Raw genomic sequence first — 10,747 nt, 5'->3', positions numbered from 1 at the left:
ATCACACACGAACAGTCCCTCTACCAGGCCTTGTTCCACTTTGGCCCGGAGCTCAGCTTGCGCGCACACACACACACACACAAAAAGGCAGTGCAAGCAGGGACCAGGCTAGAAACCTCCCCCACCCGCCCCCCCAGCACACACCCGGGGGTTTAAAAAAAAGAAAAAGAAAAGCCAAGTAATGCCCAGGTCCATGGGATGGGTGCTGCGCAACACCGCTCGGCACGCAGCTGGTACGCTGAGTGCGTCGGGTGCAAGCCCGGGGGTCCAAAAGGGCGGGAGGAGTACGCCCCGGGTTTCCCAGCTTTTCAGCCTGCAGTCTGCAAAAAGGAAGAAGAAGAAAAAAAAAAAAGCAAATGGCTTTTGGCGCGAAAGGCTTTGGCGCCTCCCCTGATTTTTATGGAAATCAATAGGGCGGGGTAAAGGCGCTTGCCTCTGCCTTTCTCCCTCCCCCTCGTCTGCGCCACAGCCCCCTTCTCTCCCCGCCCCCCGGGTGTGTCAGATTTTTTTCAGTTAATAATATCCCCCGAGCTTCAAAGCGCAGCCAGTGACAGTCATCTGTCTGGACGCGCTGGGTGGATGCGGGGGGCTCCTGGGAACTGGGTTGGAGCTGAACGAGCGCTAGCCAGGCGTAAGCGCGCACACACTGCAGCCGCCCGAGGACAACCCCCTCCCGCCGCCGCCCCCTCAGCCCACCCGGAGACCCCAGCGCCGAGTCGCCTCCGGATCCCCGGCAGTCTGCGGGAGGTAAGAAGCGGTACTTGTAAAGCTCCGAGCGCTGGGGGTACGCCGGAGCGCTGCGGCTAGGCGAGCCCCTGAACCGGGCTCTGCACCCGGCGCCCAAATATGCCGGGTTTTTTCTTTTTTTATATTTTATTTTATTCTTATTTTTTTAGTGTGTGGGGGGACACACCGTGTCTGCTTTTGAAACAAAACCATCTGGGGGCTTTCCCTGAAAAGCTAATTCAGCACCCGTTGGCACCCTGGCTGTAAGAGACCCGCCCTAATCCTTTTTACAGCCCCAGCCCGGGCAGAGAGATAGCTTTAGCGAAAAGAAATTCGCCAGGCTCTACAAGATTTGTCTTAGTGTGAGCTGACTGGGAGCCGGTGCGTCCCCACCCGAAGCTGGGTTTCTCCAAAAGATGCAGCGGGAAGGAAGGAAAAGGGGTTAGGCGAAGCTAGGACGCTGAGTGATAATGTAGGTCACGGCTGCCCCAGCTTAGGGGACGCGATTCTCTCCGGCGACCCTCATCGCGCGGGCGCCCTTGCACCATTCTTAGAAATGGGGGTTCAGCCTCTTTTCGGTGGAAGAGACTGGGGGTTCCAAAGGGAGGAAATTGCAAAGGGTCAAAATAGGATAGGTAGAAGATGAGCACCAAGGGTATTTGCCAGAATTAAGGCGCTGTATGGAAGGGGATTATATGTAAGTGTCTGTTGTTGGTCTGTTTGGAGAAAGGCCCTTAATAATTAATAAAGTTTCCCGAACCCCGTTAGCGTTTGCGCTCCCGCATCTTATTTCTGCAAAAATGGAAGGTAGTGCCGTCTCGTGCCCGGTAGCTGGACTTCCTTTGAGCAGTTGGGTCCTGCACTGTTGCAAGAGGGGCTATCGTGCTAGTAAGTGCTGGGATCTGCAGCTTGAACTACCCCCCTCCCCCAGGCAGTGCCTTGTGTGAATGAAACGGCAGTTTCCAAAGTTGCCGAGCCACACCACCCCCTGCATCTGCAAGCCCCCTCCCACCCACAGTCTTAGACAGCTTGTACACAAAAGGAGGGAGTGGAGGAGAGGCTCAACTTCCTCCACCTCGAGCAGTGGGAAAGGCTGGGAAGCTTGTAGGCGAGATTGGGGGGCGCCCACTGTCTGTCCCCACCAGTCCACCCCCCTTGCCTCATTCTCTCTTGGTCTGTCTGTTGGTTGTAGTGTTGGAGGTTGGCGCGACTCTGTGCTCCCCACGGGAAGGAAGCACTCCCCCACATTAAAAAGAGCAGAGAGGAAAGTGGTCAGTCACCGCCCGGGAGGCGAACAGATGCCCAGCTGCACCGCGTCCACCATGCCGGGGATGATCTGCAAGAACCCAGACCTCGAGTTTGACTCGCTGCAGCCCTGCTTCTATCCGGACGAAGATGACTTCTACTTCGGCGGTCCCGATTCGACCCCACCGGGGGAGGACATCTGGAAGAAGTTTGAGCTGCTGCCCACGCCCCCGTTGTCGCCCAGCCGCGCCTTCCCAGAGCACAGCCCGGAGCCCTCGAATTGGGCTACGGAGATGCTGCTGCCGGAGGCCGATCTGTGGGGCAACCCAGCAGAAGAGGATGCATTCGGTCTGGGGGGACTGAGTAGTCTCACCCCTAACCCGGTCATCCTTCAGGACTGTATGTGGAGCGGCTTCTCCGCCCGCGAGAAGCTGGAGCGTGCGGTGAACGAGAAGCTGCAGCACGGCCACGGGCCTCCGGGTGCCGGCACAGCCTGCCCGGCTCCGGGAGTGAGTGCCAGCAGCCCCGGGGGCCGTGCCCTTAACGGGACGGCGAGTGCTGGCCGCACCGGGGCCACCCTACCCACCGATCTCTCCCACCCGGCTGCGGAGTGCGTGGACCCCGCGGTGGTCTTCCCCTTCCCAGTGAACAAGCGTGAGCCGGCACCAGTGTCCACTGCCCCCATCAGTGCCCCTGCGACCAGCGCTGTGGTCACTTCTGTGTCTTCTCCGGCTGCTGCCCCGGTGGCCGCTCCTGCTCGTGCAGGTGGCCGTCCAGCTAACAGTGGCGAGCATAAGGCCCTCAGTACCTCCGGAGAGGACACCTTGAGCGACTCAGGTAAAGCCTGGTTCAGGGTCCTTGTTGCCTCCTTGGGATCCTGGGGCGGGAGGTGCGGGGAGTGTGTCGAGGAGACTGCGGTCCCTTTGTTATCCTAGGTTCGTGCCGGTGGTCCTATTTTACTCACCTCTCCCCGGACAGGGGCTGGAAGCCCCAGCTACACCTTCCCTTAAATTTCGTCTATCCTCTTCCGAAAGCCTTGCTCTAGGCTTGCCCTCACCGTGGGAAAAGTTGGTGGCCAGCACAATCAGGATGTTGGCTCGGAAAGCTATCTAGGCTGAAACCTGTTAAGTGCGTTGGAAAGGTCTCTGTAGGCCAGGACAGGGAAGGGGAAAGATTTCCCAAAAGATGAGGGCTGTGCACAATCCCACTTAGGCTTCCACAAGTTAGAAAGCCTGGCTCCCATTCCTCCCTACACCCCCCCCCTCCCCGCCACCTCCAGGGCTGTGGGCCCTCCGTGGGTGGTGGGCTATTTGCGCTTGGTGCGTGGCCAGCAGGCGGCGTTGTGCCTGACGCAAGTCAGGATCAGAAAGACCTGGTGGTGGGGGCACCCCCCCTCACACACACACTTCAGCAGCTGGCAGCAAGTGCATTAGTGGTTGTGTACATTTTTAGGGATCCTCTTTCCGGTTTTGAGTGAGGGCTGGCCCAGTTGCGTTTCCTAGTTGGAATTTCTGACCTAATTGAGTTGGAGTTGTGTTCCCCAACCCAGTGCCCTTGAAGGTGAGGGCGGGTCCCTTCCGCAGCCCCTCCTTAGGAATGTACACAACCCGCAAGCCTTCAGCGGTTCTATTGTGTGCGTTTATCTGGGTCTTCGGAAGGTGGTGGGGGACGCTTTTTCCTTGGGGCTGAGGAAGTACCACAATTTAAATCCTGTGTGCCCTTGTCCTTGGAGCTGTAACTAACACTCCTTTTAGACCTTGAAAGCCAGTGTTTTTCACAATAAAAATTCTAAATTTCCTTCTGGGCTGTGAGGGGTTCGTTCTGAGGCTCCTGGGAGGAAACTTGGTGATAAGCCTGCACTTTGAAAGGGCTCTGTCCCTTTAATGTCTGTGCCTTGACAGCTTTCGGTGAGGAAACACTTCCTTCCAACAGCTGTCTTCTTGGCTGAAAACCAAAACACTGGCTTAAAGGGACCCACAGACTGGAACAGCCTAACCTTTCGGCTTCAGAAGAAACCTCCCAATTGTTCAGCTTTCCGGTCCTAGCTAGATCAAGCAGAAGATGTTTTGATTTTCATGCTTGCAGTTTTTTTAAAACCATAATTTTTCTCTCCTAGCATGCGAGTAAACGAGGAGTCAGAAAACATAGGATTTTGTTGTTGCTGTTTGGGCGCTGCTCCCGTTGGGATGAGGTGTAGCTACTGTGGATTAGAGCTTTGTAATTGAGATTTGATCTTTGCCGAGATGAAAAACTGCTTCCTGCGTAGAGCTCCTAGAGCAAAGGTTGTTTATCCGTAGTCAATGGAATTGTTCCTCGAGTTTAAGGATGGAAAAATCAAACCCAGCCATGTGTTTTCACCAAATGAGGAGCCTCCAGTCTGAAGGGTGGCTGTGGATGTGTGTATAAATAAGTCCATGGGGCAGACTGGCTGGTGATTATGCTAAAAGCTCCTATTACAGAGCATCTGTCGCCAAGTCTACATATTGTCTGCCAAACTCAAACGCTGTGCTATTACCCCCATTGAATAGCTGGGGAAACTGAGGATGGAGGAAGATTAAGTAGCCGTTTGCAGAATCCCACTGCCCATTGTTTCTTGTGACTCAAACACGGGTTCTTGGAGTTCTGCCACCTGGTCAAAGTTTTTTGGTCTTATTTTTGACACCAGGGATTTAACTTGTGGAGGGTTTTGGGGGTTGCCCTTCCATGCTAGGCAAGTGTTCTGCTGGTCCCACTTCACTTGCTAAAGCCTTCCGTAGAAATTGAGAATAGAAGCCTGGGGAAGAAATATTTTCTGTGTGCGCGCGCGCGTGCATCTTGTCCAAACCTATCTAGGTTCTGTCCCTAGACCCAAATAATGGTGTGTATGTTAATGTTTTACCTGAATTTTTTTTTACCTTAAAGATGATGAAGATGACGAGGAGGAAGATGAAGAGGAGGAAATAGATGTGGTCACCGTGGAGAAGAGACGCTCCTCCTCTAATAACAAGGCTGTCACCACCTTCACCATTACTGTACGTCCCAAGACCTCAGCTCTGGGTCTGGGGCGAGCACAGGCTGGCGAGCTGATCCTCAAGCGCTGTGTTCCCATCCACCAGCAGCACAATTACGCTGCGCCCTCACCCTATGTTGAGAGCGAGGACGCACCACCGCAGAAGAAACTCAAGAGCGAGGCTTCTCCACGCCCCCTCAAGAATGTTGTCCCAGCGAAAGCTAAGAACTTGAGCCCCCGAAACTCGGACTCGGAGGACAGCGAGCGACGCCGCAACCACAACATCCTGGAGCGCCAGCGCCGCAACGACCTGCGCTCCAGCTTCCTGACGCTCAGGGACCATGTGCCTGAGCTGGTGAAGAACGAGAAGGCTGCCAAGGTGGTCATCTTGAAAAAAGCCACCGAGTACGTCCACGCCCTGCAGGCCAACGAGCACCAGCTCCTGCTGGAAAAGGAGAAACTGCAGGCCAGGCAGCAGCAGTTGCTAAAGAAGATTGAACATGCTCGGACTTGCTAAACGCTTCTCACACGGACAGTCACTGCCACTTTGCACATTTTGATTTTTTTTTTTTAAACAAACATTGTGTTGACATTAAGAATGTTGGTTTACTTTCAAATCGTTCTCCTGTCGAGTTTTGGATCTGAGTAGGGGGCAGGACATGGGGTTCTGCCATGACCTTGGGGGGGTGGGGAAACTGAGTTCTGGGATGCTGGGTGGCTTGTTTCCTCCTCCACATCACCTGATGACAGCCATGGAAGTTCCGGGACAGTTGGGAGCTTCAGGAGGCTGTGAAGTCACCTTGTTCTGGTCCAAGCTTCCAAACAGTCATTCCTTCTTTTTACAATGGTGCTTAAGTTCCAGCAGACGCCACAGAAGGGGGTTTGCCATTTGATGCCCCTGGGAACACTTGTGTAAATACCATTGATACACCGCCTTTTGTATACGTCCTGGGTAATGAGAGGTGGCTCTTGCGGCCAGTATTAGACTGGAAGTTCACACCTAAGTACTGTAAGAATACCTCAATGTTTGAGGAGCATGTTTTGTATACAAATATATTGTTAATCTGTTATGTACTGTACTAATTCCTACACGGCCTGTATACTTTAATATGATGCTGATACATAACTAAATTTGATACTTATATTTTCGTATGAAAATGAGTTGTGAAAGTTTTGAGTAGATATTACTTTATCACTTTTTGAACTAAGAAACTTTTGTAAAGAAATTTTACTATATATATATATTCCTTTTTTTTCCTAGCCTGTTTCTTCCTTGTTACTGTATTTGTTCATGTTTGGTGCATAGAACTGGGTAAAAATGGCAAAGTTCTGTGTTTAATTTCTTCAAAATGTATATATTTAGTGCTGCACCTTATAGCACTTTGAAATACCTCATGTTTATGAAAATAAATAGCAGTTAAATGATGTGAGTCTCTGTTTTCCTTCCTAGGTGGACTTCTGGGCCTTTATGGGATTCTGGTGGGGGAGGGTGCTATTCCCACTTGGTAGAAAAAGATGGATTTGTGGGTTCAACAGGTTAGCAACCACGTCTTCAAATAGTTAACTGTCCTAACCTGTGGGATCATAATCGGTGTTGTGCAAGCCCTTGAAAGTTATTTTGAGTGAGTGTGCCCTGGATTTGGAGTTAAAGGTGAGGAGCCAAACACAGGTCCTCTGCAAAAGCAGCAAGTGCTTTTAACCCTAAATTCCTTCTATTTTGAGAGCTCTTCAGAATCTAATGGTCTGTGGAACCTAGGATGAGCTGGAATAGCCTTTCTCTCCCAAATGCTGGGATTAGAGCTGTGTGCCAATCATGTCCACTTATCAAAGCACTTTCGTGTACATTGATTCTTCAATCGTTTTAGGTGAGATGTGGATTCCAGCTCAACATTTGGAATAAGCTGTAAAACTAGCAAGTGATTTAACTTGCCTGTATTTTACACCGATACTTGCCTTGTTGGTAGGTGATTTTTACATTTTAATAGAGAATAGTTTTCTTTGAGAGAAGCTAGCTAATAACTGAAGATTCCCCAGGAGGAGCTGAGCACAGTGGTTTGTCTGATGCCTTCTTGGACAGACAGGTGTGAGGTTAGCCATTGGGGTCATTATTCCAGGTGATACACATGCTGTTTTAATGGTTGCTGTGGGGCTGTGGCACCGCCTAGCTTCTCATGGTGTGACAAGGTGAAAATTGGGCAAAAATGCCCTTTACCTAGTCCCCAATCCCAAACTAGAAAGTAGCAACCCTTTATGAAGGTTCTACCCAACAGATCCACAAGCCAGCTGCACCCCCCCCCAGGTCACAACCTCAGAACCTCATCTGTATACCCAGGAACCAAATGAAAGTTACATGACCTTAGATTAATTGCACACCTCAGTCAAGTGAATTGCTCTGTTTGTGTCTCCCCCAAAGGGGGCCTGAGTGTGCCCTAGTATGTAAACTAGAATTCTAGTATGTAAAAAGAAATAAAACAGAATGGAAGGCATTGAGCTGAAATTTCTACTGTGTTCTTGTTTTGCTGATTTCTGGGAAGCCCATCCATAAAGCCCATGCTCTCTTTCGTCTCCGGGGCCCATTCCTGCCTCCTTTCTGACCATTTTTTTTTATGTCACATAACATAAAAAATAAACCTTTCTGCATTTGGTGCATCATAAATATACATCAGGGCTGAGGAGGTTGCTCAGTGGTAATAATATTGCTCTTCCCAGCATCCCATGTCGGATGACTGAGCTGCCTGTACCTACATCTCCAGGGGATCTGAGGATCCGACATATCTGAACTCCATTGACTTTCATACCCACACACAAAAATAAACTTAAATCAAAACTCACTAAAAATATTGGCGCTTAGCTTAAGAGAGGTTTGCCTCTCCTCACCTAGCTGAAGGAAAGTGTTCCTGTCTGAACTCTTCAGTTATCTGTACAAAACTGTAGCGAGAGAAGAGCTAAAACAATTGTCTGAATACTGGAAGACTTCAGTACCAAAACTGAGAAACTTCACCTGGTAGGGAAGATTAGGTCAGAGTGTAGATGGGATGTTCAATCTTTCAATCACTTCCTTTCTCAAAACACAGGTAGGGCAATCTCAGAACAACGCAGGACACAGGACCGGCATTGAGGTCCTCATAGCCCAGTGCTTTGGGTCTCTTGTAGCTTAGGCTGGCCTCCATCTCAATATGTATCTGAGGATGATCTTGATCCTGTGGCCTCCATCTCCAGGGGACCGCTTAAGAGAAGTGTGAGCCAATACTCCCAGCTATCTATATGCAGTGTTGTGGATAGAACCAAGGACTTTGTGCTTGTTACTGAGTGACATCCGGAGCCCCCTTGCTAACAGAATTCTCCGGCTCTTTCCTCTTAACTAATATTATTAACTTAGATGCTAACATGTGTCAGAAGTGGCGGTGCTTGGGAGAGATCAGTGAATCAAACAACATTGCAAACTACACCTACGTCCTGCCTCCTTGTTGTTTAGAATCTAGGAGCCAGGGAGAGCAGCCATACAAACACAAAACAAAACAAAACAAAACAAAACAGCATCAATATGGTGGTGAGAGCTATAAAAAAAGAAGTGAACCAGTGTAGAGGAAGTCAAGAATGTCACAGAGGATGGCAGAAGCAAGCTAGTGCAGATGAACTTGGTCCTTGGGCCTGTGGGGAAAAAATTCAAGATGATTGGTAAGACTGTTCGGCCACCAGAACAAGGGCACTCGGGTTCTCCATTCAGAGTCTGTCTTTCTTCCTCTAACCCCGGACATGAGTGTTTCCCACTAACTCCTTTGCCCATCTTCTCAAAGAGAAGCATCCGAACATGATGGATCTGCAGGACCAAGTCTGACTCTCACACTCATGAGTTCTGGGTTGAAGAGTCCCCCACTAGTACAGGGGGGTAATGACCAGGCTGTCAGACTGAATCACCTCAAGTCCCCCCAACATTGACAGTCATGCTTGATGGATGGAGAGAGTACTAGAAGCTTGTGGAATCACACCATTGGAGGAGGAGACAGGCTCATTCTGCAGCACTTGCTGTAAGCATAAGGGCCTGAGCTGAAGTCCTCGGCACGTTCATAAAAAAGTGGCCATGTCTACAACCCGAGAATGGCGGGCATTGTAGGGGGCAGATAGATGGATCCCGGGAACTCATGGCCCTCTACTTAATTATTGCTGAGCTCAAAATACGGCAAAAAAGAAATATATATATATATAGACCTTAAATAAATAAATAAAATTATAAAGCCGTGGTTATCAACCTTTTTAATGGCGTGACCCTTTAATACACCCTACTTCGTGTTGTGGGGACCATCCAACCATAAGATTAGTCTTGGTGCTACTTCATAAGTGTAACGTTGCTACTGTTATGAGTCATAACGTAAATATCTGATATGCAGCATCTCTTATGTGTGACCCCTGTAAAAGGGTTGTTCAATTCTTGAGGGGTCACACCCCACAGCTTGAGAACCACTGTTATAGAGGAAGAAGAGAGAGAGAGATTTGGTATTAATAGGATTTTTCAGCTTTTTAAAAAGTGACTACAGCAAATTTACAAGCCTGACCTCAATGAGAACTTTGCAGACTTTTGTTCCCCAAAAGAGGCTGTATGAAACCTAAAAATGGGTGCCAAAGAAAGAAGTGAATATAAGCTTTGGATATTTTAAGACAGAGACGGAGCTTAGGCATCTGAGTGCCTCGGAACATCTACGCCTCCGACAATGGTTTATTAGTTCTCTCTGCTTGTAAAGGAAATCTCTTCATAGGCCACTGACCAGGGCTACCTGATCTCTTTTGATACTGGCGGATCATAATACAAGGCATCCATCCTGAAACCTTTGACCAGAAGTAACAGAGTCTTTTTTTATGGTGGAAGCATGGGCACTGGCTGGGACAATGAATATTTGGGGAACACCCACAGCCCGGGCTGCTGGGATAAAAGTGATTGGCAGGAGCATGTGTGCTGAGCTGTGGTGGAGCAAGGCTTTCCCTTTGCTGTCTAGCAGGCTTGAGATTTTTCAGGCCGTTAGGGTTAAAGGATTTTATCTTAAGGATTATTTGTGTGTGTGTGTGTGTGTGTGTGTGCGCGCGCGCGAGTGTGCGAGCACGCATGTATTCTCAAATGTCAGGAGAAGGTATCAGATCTCCTAGAGCTGACTTCCAGGTAGTTGAGAGCCACTCAATGTGGGTGCTGGGAATCGAACTCAGGTCCCCCAGGAAAAGCAGCAAGAGCTCTTAACTGTTGAGCTCTATCCTATGATCTTTTTTAGCATATTTATTTATTCATTTTGTGTGTGTATGTGGTGACGGTGGGGTTCACGCCACACTGGAAGTACAGAGGGCAGAGGGACAACCTGAGGGACTCAGCTCACAACTTCCACCAGGTGAGTCTCGGGAATGGAACTCGGGCCATCAGGCTCAAGGGTGAGAGTCTGTTGTTGCCGAGACAACCACCTCACTGGCCCGTGTTAAAGAATCTGTGAGGGATAGGAAAGCAAACAGAGCTCTTTATAAAGTTTTTCTGAAGCAAGAGAGAAAGAGAGAGAGTGTGTGTTTCGATACTGGGAGTTGAACCTAAAACTTAGAACTTCATGCACGCACAACAATTACACTGAGCTGTCCAGGAGGCAGGCCTGTAGGAGACAGTGTGGAAGTAGCAAGTGGACTTGACTCACAGCTCAGCTCCTCAGCATTTTACTCTTGGGCTGGGACATTCACTCTGGCAGCATCCATTCCCTGACTGGGGCCGGAGCAGGTTGGAGCTGGTGAGCTCCGAGTCCCAGTTTGCAACTCTGAGGG

At 49.8% G+C, this 10,747-nt stretch overlaps 1 protein-coding gene across 1 annotated transcript; it reads left to right on the top strand.

Annotated features, from left to right (window-relative positions):
• Window positions 1–543: 543 nt before the first annotated feature.
• On the top strand, window positions 544–6,385 carry Mycn (MYCN proto-oncogene, bHLH transcription factor). The gene is made up of 3 exons (XM_050142013.1): window positions 544–747; window positions 1,919–2,808; window positions 4,873–6,385. Exons 2-3 carry the CDS (start codon window positions 2,025–2,027, stop codon window positions 5,475–5,477), a joined length of 1,389 nt encoding a protein of 462 aa, XP_049997970.1. The 5' UTR covers window positions 544–747; window positions 1,919–2,024; the 3' UTR covers window positions 5,478–6,385.
• Window positions 6,386–10,747: the final 4,362 nt, after the last annotated feature.

This window comes from Alexandromys fortis, unplaced genomic scaffold (genome assembly GCF_014885135.2).
Source record: "Alexandromys fortis isolate MF-2015 unplaced genomic scaffold, M_Fortis_MF-2015_v1.1 scaffold_30, whole genome shotgun sequence".
In the NCBI taxonomy this organism is placed as follows: domain Eukaryota; kingdom Metazoa; phylum Chordata; class Mammalia; order Rodentia; family Cricetidae; genus Alexandromys; species Alexandromys fortis.
Note: the sequence above shows the minus strand (reverse complement) of the source record. Positions and strands in the feature narration are given on the sequence as shown.

Excerpts from the sequence above, each read along its gene's own strand:
- Mycn (XM_050142013.1), top strand. The coding sequence starts at position 2,025 with ATGCCCAGCTGCACCGCGTCCACCATGCCGGGGATGATCTGCAAGAAC. Across the intron at positions 2,809-4,872 it reads GGACACCTTGAGCGACTCAG|ATGATGAAGATGACGAGGAG; the intron begins GTAAAGCCTGGT and ends TTTACCTTAAAG.